General features: G+C 49.8%; 1 protein-coding gene across 1 annotated transcript; it reads right to left on the bottom strand.

The window, feature by feature from the left end:
• On the bottom strand, window positions 1-12,389 carry WAS (WASP actin nucleation promoting factor). The gene is made up of 13 exons (XM_052663524.1): window positions 12,328-12,389; window positions 6,910-7,075; window positions 6,413-6,553; window positions 5,211-5,297; window positions 5,006-5,108; window positions 4,860-4,901; window positions 4,713-4,766; window positions 3,746-3,920; window positions 2,730-2,772; window positions 2,373-2,526; window positions 1,749-2,161; window positions 1,375-1,489; window positions 1-114 (listed from the first exon to the last, which is right to left on the bottom strand). Exons 1-13 carry the CDS (start codon window positions 12,387-12,389, stop codon window positions 59-61), a joined length of 1,611 nt encoding a protein of 536 aa, XP_052519484.1. The 3' UTR covers window positions 1-58.
• Window positions 12,390-12,884: the final 495 nt, after the last annotated feature.

Here is a 12,884-nt window from a genome sequence, read left to right as displayed (position 1 = left end):
GGGTGGCGAGGAGGGCTGCCAGGGGAGCCCAGCACAGAACAGCAGAGGTGGTGGTGATTCAGTCATCCCATTCATCATCATCATCATCATCCCCGGCCTGGTCCTCCCCTTCGTCTGGAGGGAGAGAGAAAGAGTGGAACTCAGGATGGGTAGGAGGGTTCAAAAGCCCTGGAGAGAGGAGTTACTAGGGTCTAGGAGGTTGGGATTACTAAACCCTGGGGGCTGAGATCTCCCACTTGGAAGTTAGATCTGAGGTTTGTGTGTTAGATAAAGGGACCTCCTAAGAGGAGGGAGAGTTAGGGAGGGGCAAGATAGGGACTATAGCTGGGGTCTAGGTTCTAGTTGGAGTCGAGGTTAATATTATAAAAAATGTGTGGTTGGTTGGGATATTATTGTCACACAAAGGGTTACTGTTAACAGGCTTGTTACTCAATGGAGTGGATTTAAATATTAGCAAAGGTGGAGGAAGTTACAATGTTGTTTTTTCATAGTGCCTTAATGTTAACATTGTTGACACAGAATGGGGTTAGTGATGATATCATGGTCAAAAGAGGAGGTTTGTTATAATTCTGTCATATAATGGATTCCTATTGATCTGTGAACAGACTCCTGGGTTGATGTCAGTGTTATTGTCAAAGCTGAACTTTAATTATATTATTGTCACACAGTAGGTTGAGGCTAATACTCTCTCTTTCTCTGCTCTGCTCAGTCATGTCTGACTCTTTGCGACCCTTTGGACTGTAGCACACCAGGCTCCTCTGTCCATAAGACTTCCCAGGCAAGAATACTGGAGTGGGTTGCCATTTCCTCCTCCAGGGGCTCCTCCTGAATCAGGGATCGAACCCGCGTGCCCTGCGTCTCCTGCATTGGCAGGCGGATTCTTTATCACTGAGCCACCTGGGAAGCCCTGAGGTTAATAGTATCCTCATATAATTCTCATATAATGACAATGTTGTTGACACATTAAGGGACTAACATTAACACTATTGTAAAAGATTGAATTAGTTATAATATTGTCACTTAATGAGTTAATCTTTTGACACATGACATTAGAGTTAATATTAGTGTCAAAGAAGGGGTTCTTTATAATACTATCATCACATAGTGGGCTAATGTTAATACTATTGAACATATGGGGTTAATGTTAATATCATTGTCAAAGAGAGTTAATCATATTACTGTTACATAATGACAGTTAACACTGTCAAAAAAGAGACTGCTACAGATTCATGTTCATTCTCACATCAACAGATGGGACTAATTGCTGGTGGCTGTTGGGGGTGTTTTTAGGTCAACACTAGCTGGGAACCAGGGCCACAGGTCCTGGCAGGATGGGCTCTGAATGGCAGGCTCACAGGGAGGGTGCACTCTCACCAGAGGAATGGATGGCTTTGCTTCTCTTCTGCATCACGTGCATCAGGGCACCCACCAGCCCCTCTGAGCTCTGAGGTGGTGGCTGCAGCGCTGAGCTCTCTGGGGCCCCCGGGGTCTGCAGCAAGCAGGATCCAGCACAGAGGGCTCAGGGCCTGTGAGAGGAGCGCTTCTCCCCACCCCTTCATCATTCTTTCTCCTCCCACATACTCTAGTCGCCTTGAAACTCACCTCTCCCCACCAACCTCCCAACCCTATCAGTGAACCCCCAAATCGTGGGACCCCCGTCACTCTCAGCCCCAGCCCCCTACCATCCTCACTTGCACAGCACACCCCAGAGTCCCAGTTCCCCAATCCTCCATCACACTGGTTCTCACCTTGTTCAGCTGAATTCCCTGCCGGATTTGATCCAAAAGTGCCCCCCGACCCCCACCAGGGGCCGGGCCCCCCACAAGCCCCAGAGAAGGAGGGGGTGGGGGAGGGATTGGTCCATCCCCAGAGCTGGGTGGTGGCGGTGGTGGCGGTGGCGGTGGCGGAGGCATGGGCGGTCCACCCCCAGCTCCAGGGGGTGGAGGGGGCGGTGGCACAGAGCGTCCAGTGGCTGGAGGGGGTGGTGGCGGAGGGCCCCCTCGGCCCGGGGGTGGGGGTCCCCGGGGAGTTGGTGGGGGAGGAGCACCTCCCGAAGGTACAGGGGGCAGAGGGCCAGAGCGACCCTTGTTACTCCCCACAGTTGGGGGCCGGGGGGGCTGGTTCCCTCCTCGGGATGGCGGTGGGGGCGGTGGAAGTGGCTCTGAGGGGAAAGACAACACATAGCTATTATTATAGTTTCCTTCAGAGCCTCAGTTTTGCTCACTTGTAAAATAGGTACCCCAACCGACCAACTCCCAATTCAAGCAGTATAGGGGTTTCTATGAGGACTGAGAGCCTACAGGGTATCTCTTAGAAATCAGCTACCAGGGTTGGAGAAGAGGTGGTCCAGAAAGCGGGGGGCGGGAGCTCACCCTGGCGCCTCATCTCCTTCCGCACAGCTTCCATCCCACCCTGGTTCTCAATGAAGTCATAGATAAATTTGGAGGTCTCAGCATCGGTGAGCTGGGCATCACTGATTCCCGCCCTTGAGAACAGGCTCCGCAGATCTGGGTCCAGGTTGTTCACCTTCCCAGGAGGAAAAAGGCCCCAGCAAGGGTCGGGGAATAAGGTGGGGAGGGGAGGGGCACAGATTATCATGGGGTCCACCCCAGAGAGGGATCTGAGAGGAGAGTGGGAAGGATGGGGTCTGGGGGGTAGATCTGGAGCTGTGGACTATGGAAGGGTAGGCGGGAGTTGAGTGGAGTCCAGGGGACTCTGGAGTTACTCACGTCAAATCCATTCTGGGGGTCCCACCCCACGTGGCTGACATGTCTGAGGGAGGTGAGGAGACCCCAGTGAAGCGCCATGGCCGTTTCTTCCCTCCCTTCCTAGTGAAGCTCTCTTGCCCTCCCCTGCCCAGAGGGACTCTCAGGAGCCAGAATTAATGAATGAGTCTTAAGTTAATGAATGAGTGAGAGTAGTAGTTATGGAACTAAAGAGGGTTCACAGTTTGTGGTGCCCATCTGTCTGCCCATCCCTCTTTCCACCATCAATCCACCCATCTATTTGTCCACCTGGGTGTTCACATTCACCTGTCAGACCACTGATCTATATATATTTGTCTCCCCATTCATCTGTCCACACACATTTATTTACCCATTTGTCCACCAATCTGTCCTAACCCACACTTGTCCATCCACCCATCCATCTACCCATATGCCCATCTTTGGATTCATTCACTCACTTGACTTCCCATTCAGTCACACACTTCTATGTAGCCACTGAATTGTCCTTCATCCACATATGTGGCAACCTGTCCATCCCCATCCACCTTGTATATGAACCCATTGGCCTGTATATCATTCTGTCCACATACTCATCCACTCACCCACCCATCTACCTACCCACTTCCCATTTACCATCCATTCATTCTCCAACCCAACCATTCATTCATTCATCCATCTATCTACCCATCCATCCATTCCAGCCTAACCAGGGAGGGACTAGGTTGAGTGTAATGCCTAGGGAGCAAAATTTAAAGAGGCACTCACTCTTGGAGTCATGGATTATAGTTGGGTGATGCGGTAGAGAGTGACTGCCTCTGTAAAATTTGCAGTCTTGGTGCCTTTGGTATCTCTTCCTGGTCCTAGCTTTGCACTCCCCCCCTCACCCATCCACTCATTTGCCTACTCTCTCACCTACCCATCCATTTTTCCATCCTTCCATTCACTCAGCTCTCCTCCTGTCCACCTGCTCTCTGCTCCCCCACCCCCAGGATCCATGGGCCCACTGGAGAGGTTCTCACTTGAATCCACTGGGTGCACCAATATCAGACTTGCTGATCTTTTTCTTCCCTGAGCGTTTCTTATCACTTGGGCCAGGCCCAGGTGCTGGGAGCGAACGGTATCGTGAATTCGTGATGTCTGGGTTCTGGATGTCCACTGTCACCAGCCCCAGAGACACTGGGCTGGCTGCTGGGCCTGTGGGGAAAATGGGTGACTGGGCCATTGACCCACTTACCTACTAACCAGAGCATGAGAGTTAGAGACAGGAAGACGGTTGGGGGAATCAGTGTGTTAGATGGTCATGGAAGGAGTGGGTGAGGGGTCCAAGTAGGTTTATGGAGAAGTGGGTGGGTAGGTCCTGCGTACCATCCATACATTCACTGATTCATTAATTAATTTACTCACACTTAAGTATTGACTCATTTATTCACTGGCTCATTGACTAATTTGTTAAATTATTCATTCACTCATTCAATCATTGCTTTCTCCACTGATTGAAATTTTGTCACTTATTCATTTATTCACTGTTGAATTCATTCCATCACTCATTCATTAATTTACTCAATCATCCATCCACCTATTTATCCACTCACCCACATACCCATTCACCTACATCTATACACCCACCTGTACATCTACATCCTTCTATCAATTCATGCCCCCATTTAACCATCTGTCCACCACCAATCCATCCACCCACACATCTATCCACCTATTTATTCACCTATTTATCACTGCACCCACCCATCTACTCATTTATCTGCCCACGCCCCACCTGTGTATCTATTCATTCTCCCACTCCTTCCATGACCATCTAACACACTGATTCTCCCAACCGCCTTCCTGTCTCTCTTATGCTCTGGTTGGTAGGTAAATGGGTCAATGGCCCAGTCACCCATTTTCCCCACAGGCCCAGCAGCCAGCCCGGTGTCTCTGGGGCTGGTGACACCTGCCCACCCAGAGACACAGGGAATATTCAGCACTCACCCCCTTGGTCTCCACCTGGGTGCGGGGGCAGGGGTGGGAGCCCTCCTCTTCTCTCTGGGAAGATGGAATGGATAGAGAACTATCACAACCCTGCCTCAGTTTTCTGCGCTAGCCCTTTTTTACTCCTCCTTGCACTAGAGGACTCACCTTCACTGGCTGGCACTGGTGGAGGTGGGAGCTGGCGCCTGTCTGTGGAGAGACAGGAAATCAGAATCAGGAGAGGGGCTTTTCCAGCTCCCCACTCTTGCCCTCACTTCTGCTCAACCTCTTTCCCTTCCCCAAGGCCTTCTTACCCCCGCTTTGCCTCTGATTCCGTTTTTGTATCTTCTCCTGCACCAGGTTCCGGAAGGCCTGGGCCTCGCCCTCGTCTGCAAAGTTCAGCCCCGCTTGGCAGTCCTGCACATGCCTGGGGGGTCAGCTGCCTTCCAGACCTCCCCACACCTTTCCCCTCTCCTCCTTGCACCCCAACTGAGGCCCAGGGTTTAGGTGGTCACTTACATCTCCAGCAAAGGTGTGGAAAAAGGGGGTGGGAGCAGAGTAGACCAGCTGTGAGTACAGCTCCTGTTCCCACAGCAGCCGGCCAGCCTGGAGAGGGGGGAGCACACTGGCACCAAGGCACGCCCTGGGTGGAGGGCCTCTGTTTTCCAGATAGGGAGCATGGTATACAAAGTTGGGGCCCCAAAATCTGATTTGGAGAATTCCAGCTCAGAACTGAGGAGTTGGGAATCTAGGAGTCAGATGTGGAGGATTAGGGTACAGTATGGGAGTCAGACCCTTCAGTGAAAACTTGGATTTGGGGCCCAGATGTGGAATAAGGGGACTTGAATTTGAGGATATGAGACTCTAGTTCTAGGAAACTGAGTCCATTCAGAGAATCTGTCCCAAATCCCCCCCTTATATGGGGACCTTCATTAGGTCAGGTGGGGTTCCAGTATTAGGAGTATTAGGAGTTGAGGTTCAGAAATACAGACTTGGGAAGGCTTTTTGGAGGGGGTTGAGCCAATTTGAGATTTGTAGAGCAGAGTTATAAATTAGGAGTTTGGTCAATATTTGATGACCCTGGGATCTTGATGCGGTTCTACTGGGTCTATCTTTATCAGTTTAATGGGATGAATTTGGGGTTTATGCTTGGAGGATTTAGGTTAAGGGTTTGTGGAATAGGTTTTTGACTTATGAGCTACCTCAATATTTAGGTGATTAGGAGTTTTCATATAGAAGTTCTGGGATCCAATGCTGTGGGCTTAAAAGGACAGATTTGGAGTTGAAGATTCAATGGCATACTTAGGTTTGGGATTTGTGGAACATATTTTTGACTTAGAAGCTAGGCAAAATTCTGGAGTTCAGGAGTACTGATGGGAGGTTTCTGAGACCTAAAATGTGGAGTTTTGAATAGACATGAGGTTCAGGTAAAAATATAGTATGTGTGTGTGTTTGTGTGTGTATATATGTATGGAGTTTGTGGAACAGATTAGATTTAGGGGGTATACTAATATTGGGGGTTACAGATCTTGACACAAAGACTCTGGGGTCAGTCATCACAGGCTTAGAAAGACGAACCAGAGGCTGGCATCTGGATAAAGTCTTTGGTTCTAGAGCTCAGGGGGTTCACTGATCTGTCTGAGGGCTCAGGGCTATGGACACAGATCTGGGTTTATGGGTTGAAAACTGGATTGTCTGTCCAGTGGTGGGGCGGGGGTCACCTGAAGGCCATAAAGGCGGATGAAGTAAGACTTCTTGGGGTTATCCTTCACGAAGCACACAGCTCCACAGTGTCCCTTGGTCCAATGCTCGGCTCCAGGGGGCAGCGCCAGGTACAGCTGAACAACCGCAGTGGCCAGCGTCTGAGAGGGGAGAGTAGGACTCGTTGGAATGCAGTCAGGGGCATCCAGAGGGTCTGGGAACCAGTCCTGGCCCTTTCTTGCCTGTGGCCATCATGGCTCCAAAGGAAGAGCCACAACCAGAGGGAAAGTGAATGAATATTGAGTTCTTCCTGGAATTGGTGAATGGGGGTAAGTGGATTCTGAGAGGAGATGATGGAGAGGAAGAGGAGGAGAAGGAGAGGAGGATGGGAAAGATCAGGAGAGAGGAAGGGGAGGAAAGGAGGAGAGGGAGAGGATGGGGAAGATGAAGAGAACGAAGAGGAGGAGGAGAAGAAGAGGAGAGGGAGACAAGGAGGGCCAGAAGATCCCCAGCTCACCCAGCACTTCCGTCCGAGCATCTCAAAGAGTTGTTGGTTCTCATGGTCCTGGAGGAGGGTGGACGGGATGTTCTGCTGAACCCCTTGTCCTCCGCGGCCCCCAGGCCTGCCTCCTGAAGGGCCCCCACTCATGGTGCCTCCTGCCCTTGTCCTCTCCGGCTGGGCTCTGAGTGCAGGGTAAGAAGAGGAACTTCCGCAGTGAGTGGGGGAACAGGAAGTGCAAAAAAACCACAAGGGAAACAAGTCCTCTAGGGGCCCCTCGGTAGGCCTGGCCTCCTCCTTTAGACTGAGGCCCTCCTCCATTTGACTGGTTAGACCCATCTTTTGGACCAGCTTTTGTCCTCCTTTCTTACTCTCTGGGGCCTATCTCCCTCTGACTTGCTTGGACCCTCCTCCCTTTGGTTGTCTGGCAGTGAGGGATAGGCCACTGCAGCATTTCTGCAGTGCCACGGGGGGCAGTCATGGGCTGAGCGGCCTTCTTCCTCCCCAAAGCATCCAGTTACTCTGGGCCCAAGGTCCAAGGCTCTGGTGCTGAAGGGTTATTGCAGTACAGATTTTCCTTTAATTACATAGCAAGCACCTGGGACCCCACCTCTCTCCTGAGACCCCAACTCGCTCACACCTGGCTCAACTTCCCCATCCCTACCACACCATCTCATTTAGTTGCTGTTGCTTCTGAACTTTTAAAAGTGTGTAATCTTTGGAGTCTTGTCTTTTCCCCCACTCAATACTCTATGTTTTATTTACTTATTTAGGCTCTTTGCGGTACACGGGCTTCTCTTGTTGCAGTGCAAGGGCTTCTCCTTGTGGTGTTTGGGATTCTCTTGTGATGCGAGCGCTTAGTTGCCCCTTGGCATGTCAGATCTGAGTTCCTCAACCAGGGATCAAACTCACATCTCCTGCATTGGAAGGCAGATTCTTAACCACTGGACCACCAGGGAAGTCCCTCAACATTCTATTTTTATCTAACAAATATTCATGTAGCACTGAACATGTGTGCCAGGCACTCTTCTGACCTCTTTGTAAATATTGACTCGTATAAACCCTCCTATTGGCCTGGGGGACACACGCTATTTTTGCCATTTGATGGAGGGAAACTGAGGCCCAGAGTGGTTACATGATTTCCCCAGTAGCTCCAAGCTAGCATGCCAGGCAGGTTCGTCAGTGTGCACTTTTCATCAAGATGCTCCACCGCCCGCTCTGTTACTAAGATTCATATTTGCCGGTAGCAGTAGTTGTTACTGCTATATAGCATTCTATTGTGTTACTATGCGTGTGTGTGCGCGTGCTAAGTCACTTCAGTTGTGTCTAACTCTTTGTGACCCTTTGGACTGTAGCCTGCCAGGCTCCTCTGTCCAAGGGATTCTCCAGGCAAGAATACTGGAGTGGGTTGCCATGCCCTCCTCCAGGGGATCTTCCCAACTCCCCCAGGGATCAAACCAGCATCTCCTGTGTCTCCATTGCAGGCAGATTCTTTACCACTGAGCCACCAGGGAAGCCCACATTGTGTTACTAGACAATTTGTTTATTCGTATTCTCCTGTTAACAGATATCTGAGCTGTTTCTGTCTCTCGTGGTTGGCAGCAACGCTGCCTTATTTGCTCCTATACGCATCTCCTGCTCCAAATAGGCAAGCACACTCTCAGGAGGGGAATTGGGGCATTGTAGGGCTTGCATAGCTCGAACTTTGACAGACTGTTTCCCCAAGAGAATGGAAGCTCGGTCCGTACCCCTCCCTGGACCTATTTCCCATTTGGAGATGTGAAGTTTTCAGGTACACATACAGCAGCTTGAGGGGAGCTGAGCATATCCGGGGTGTGTCTGGCATTCCCATATACCTGAAGGGAAACAGCACATGTCAACTTGTGACCCACAGTCCTACCTGGAAACCTGTATGGCTCCCATGCCTGTGGTGCCAAGCTTCTCTCCTAAGCCAAGTCTCAAACCCACTTGTATTAGTTGCCCAGTCATGTCCAACTCCATGACCCCATCCATGGACTGTGTAGCCCACCAGGCTCCTCTGTCCATGGAATTCTCCAGGCAAGAATACTGGAGTGGGTAGCCATTCCCTTCTCCAGGGGATATTCCCGATCAGGGATTGAACCTGGGTCTCCTGCATTGCAGGTGGATTCTTTACTGTCTGAGCCACCAAGGAAGCACCATCGAAGCCACTTCTGTTGTGGCAATTTCTCTGCTCACCAACCGGCATACGGTGCTTCCAAGTCACCAGGCAGTTTCATACCTCCTGGTCTGGAGTCCCTTCCAGCCTGTTCACTAGGGCAAGCACCTGTTTTTTCCTTAGAAAGTCACTGCATTCATTCATGTTGACATTGTTTGTTGAGCTCTCACTGTGTGCCAGGCACAAACTAGACACTCAATAAATGTTTCTTGAAGAAATGAGTGAGGGATTCATATCTAATTTGATTTAGTGTTTTCTGACATTTTTCTGAGTGCCTCATACTTACGTACTTATTTCACATGCACAGACAACCCCAGGCAGTGAGAGCTTCAGCTGTTTCCATTTTACTGATAGGGAAGCGGTGGCCCAGAGTAGCTTAGCTAAGTTGCCCGAGATCACACAGCTTGTGAGAGTTGAAGCTGAGGCCAGTTTTGTGAGAAATGGTTCCTAAACTCTAAAATGCCACATGGGGCCTGGGATGAAATTCTTCTGCTACTTCGGTCTTTTGTTTTCCTTCTTTCTCTGCTCTTAGATCTGTCCCCTTTAAGTCTATTTCAGCGGGTTTTAAACCTCTGCTACGTTTGCTGGTGATTTTGTAAATTAATATGTAAAAGTTGTATATTTCATGTTCTTACTTCTAAGGAGCAGACAAATTTAAAATTTGTATTTTTCTCCAATTAAAAAACTTAAGTAGATTTATTTTTATTATTTTTGTCCCTAATACAATGAGTTTCCTCAGCCTGGAATACAGTGATTCATTAATCATTTTATGATCATTTTAAATCTTATTCAGATTACTGAATTGCTCTGTTGGCCTGCATTAATAATTTGGAGCTGGTTTATTTTACTGTTATGTGTTCTCTTTGACACTTGCTTCTCTGCACTGGATGACAGTATTTGGTGAGGTGATGACCTCAAAGGTAATTTGCTCACCTGGGACTTCAAATAGATTTAAAAAAAAACAAAAACAAAAACCCTAATCAAGCTTTTCCAGTTGTTCCCAGCAGGAAAGTGGATTGAATACTTACCACACAAGTCAGTCTACTGCAGCAGGGAGCAGACATTCTAACTGAAAGGTCAGGGCAAGGTCAGGATGAAGGGTCAGGGCAAGGTCAGGATAAGAGGTCAGGGCGAGGTCAGGATGAAGGGTCAGGGCAAGGTCCGGCGTGTTGAGGCATGCCTGGTCATGTCGGGACATGTCCTGGTAGAGGGCGCTGCAGACAAGCCCCGGAGACGGGCCGGCAACCCAGCCGACCAATCAGGAGCCGACACGAAGCCCTCGCCATCCAATCAGGAGCTGACACGGAGCCCTTGGACACCAATCACCGCTGAGCCCGCGTTTTCTTCCTTATATGGGAGGCCCCGCCCAGGCTATAAAACCCTTCCCCACCCCCTCACACCTCGCAGACTCCGCAGACTCCGTTTCCCCCGCAGACTCCCTTGCTTACCCACCCCGGGGAGTTCTGCCCGAGAGCGACCGCCCAATAAAAGGCCCTGAACAATGGTCCATAGGGGTGGTTCCTTCTTCCCGCAGCGTTTCTTACACTAACTTACTTCTCAGTAATCCAGTGAATACCCAGGAACCCCCAAGAAGCATGATAAGCCCAATGACTTGCACTCACCTGATGGCTCTCCCATCAATCCCAAACTCTGCCAAACTCCCAGGGATCACCATATGGAAAGATATTTCCTGTTTATATCTTGTGCATATTTTACTTTATTTTGAGGGGATATTGATTTTTTTAAAGATTTTTTTTTAATGTGGACCATTTTAAGTCCTTTTGAATTTGTTACAATATTACCTGTTTTTTATGTTTTGGTTTTTTTGGCCAAGAGGCATGTGGGATCTTAGCTCCCTAATCAAGGATTGAACTTGCACCCCCTCCACTGGAAAGTGAAGTCTTAACCACTGAACTGCCAGGGAAGTCTCAAGGCAGGGGGAGCGGGGGGATCTGATGTTGCTTAAAGATCCCCATTGCCATGCCTAAGTCCCGAGTAGGTAATAAGACACTGTCAGTGAAAAGACATGAGGGTTTTCTTCCACACCCTAGTCCTTCTCCCCTTTCCTTCCTGCCCCTTGTGGTCCTCCCTACCCTTGACTGAGGGGTGTTTCCTGGGACTAACTTAAGGAAACAGCAGTTCCCAACCCTTGGATACAATGCACCCTTTCCATAAGAAACATTTTGGGAAGCCTCTTTTTACCACCCTAGAATGACATTCATGGATGTTACAAGTCTTGGTGGTGTGGGGCTGTCCCCCAGCATCTCAGGACCCTGCCTGTTCAATGCCAAAACATTACCATCATTGTGATAACCAAAGTCTGCCTACCAGGAATTCCCAAAACACACTCCTAGGGCAGGCAGGAACCAGACTCTTGTCTGTCTTGTTCATTGCCACATCCCCACCACCTAGCACAAGACCCTACATGCAGAAGCTCAATCAGTATCTGTTGAACAATCACTGTATGGTCTAGTTACCTATGATGTGACCTATTGCTCTCTTCTCACTGCCCCCCCTCCTCTCTTCACCTCCATGCCTGGGGGGAGGGAAGAAAAACAGCTTCTAGTGTGCAAGAGCCAGACCCTCCCACAGAGATATCTACACTGTTCACTGATGCTACAGCCAAAGGGATGTTTTAGGAGAGGGGCTGATTTCTAGTCCTGGTTGGGGTTGATTGAGGACAGGGCGTGCATAGAAAAGCAGAGATGCCTGTAGGGATAAGAACTGCTCAGTGGATAGAGCCAGATTCTCGAGGCTTACAACCTGGCTCTGGCACTTATCAGCTGTTTTAAGTCTGGTAACCTCTCAGTGCTTTAGTTCTCTCATCCATAAAGTGGATAACAATAGTAGTTAAGACTGTTGTGAAGATTTAAATGAGATAATTCATGTCAAGTGACGAGGACAGAGCTTAATATGTTATAATTATGTGTTGTTTGTTTTCATGAAATGGCTGAATAACTTGGATAAAGGCACTATCCTTCCTTCAGCCTAGCATTCTCCCCATTCCTGCTCCAATCCTCTTCTCACCCTCCTCCATTAGACATTCAAGTCCCAGCACCATTGGTGGATATTTAGAGACCCAGAACATGGCCACCTTCTCTCTGCCCTTTCCCTACTTTTCCGCGCTGCAAAGTCCATCTCGGAGATCCATTGTGTGGGCCCAGTCACACTCTTCTAGGGCTCTAACCCATCAACCTCAGAGGTCCCACCCACCACGTTTCCTGCCCTACTCCTCTCACCTGCATGGGAAAACACGGTGCCATCCATCTCTCTCCTTCCCTTCTAGGTTTGCGCTACTCATCTCGGACCAGCCAGGCAGCCAAAGGTCCCCTCCTAGTCCCTACACTGATCACAGTCTCAGAATCACCACCAGCTCTCCCTAAATGGGTCCTTCCTAACCCCTACCCCGATCTGTGACCCCAACTGTCTGTTTCCCGCTCAGTGACACCAGAAGGGTCCACAACCGAGTCTGTGTGAGACTCTTAAGAGAGTCCACCTTCTGATCAGTGGGTCCCAAGGGCCGCCCACACCTTGACAGTGTGAACCCAGGAGGGGTTAGCGCTGCAGTCTGGAATGGACTACTGCGGGAAAGGGGAGGAATGCAAAATGGAGCAGTCCGTCCAGGATCGTACCACTGTGGAGAGGGTGGCCGTCTTGCAACATACCATTTTGCTTGTGGGGGAGGGATACGATGGCTGCCTCGTTCCCTAATGGAGAGTGGAGTGTCGCAATCCTGCTAGTCCCAAGAGCTCCTGATTCTCACCCACTTTGGGCGAGCCTCTCTCTGGGGTCTCAC

The sequence above is a fragment of the Budorcas taxicolor genome, chromosome X (assembly GCF_023091745.1).
Source record: "Budorcas taxicolor isolate Tak-1 chromosome X, Takin1.1, whole genome shotgun sequence".
Lineage (NCBI taxonomy): Eukaryota > Metazoa > Chordata > Mammalia > Artiodactyla > Bovidae > Budorcas > Budorcas taxicolor.
This window is presented reverse-complemented; position numbering and strand designations above follow the sequence as displayed.

Excerpts from the sequence above, each read along its gene's own strand:
- WAS (XM_052663524.1), bottom strand. The coding sequence starts at position 12,389 with ATGAGTAGCGCAAACCTAGAAGGGAAGGAGAGAGATGGATGGCACCGT. Across the intron at positions 6,554-6,909 it reads TGCTCGGACGGAAGTGCTGG|ACGCTGGCCACTGCGGTTGT; the intron begins GTGAGCTGGGGA and ends CTCCCCTCTCAG. Across the intron at positions 115-1,374 it reads CAAAGCCATCCATTCCTCTG|ACGAAGGGGAGGACCAGGCC; the intron begins GTGAGAGTGCAC and ends CTCTCCCTCCAG.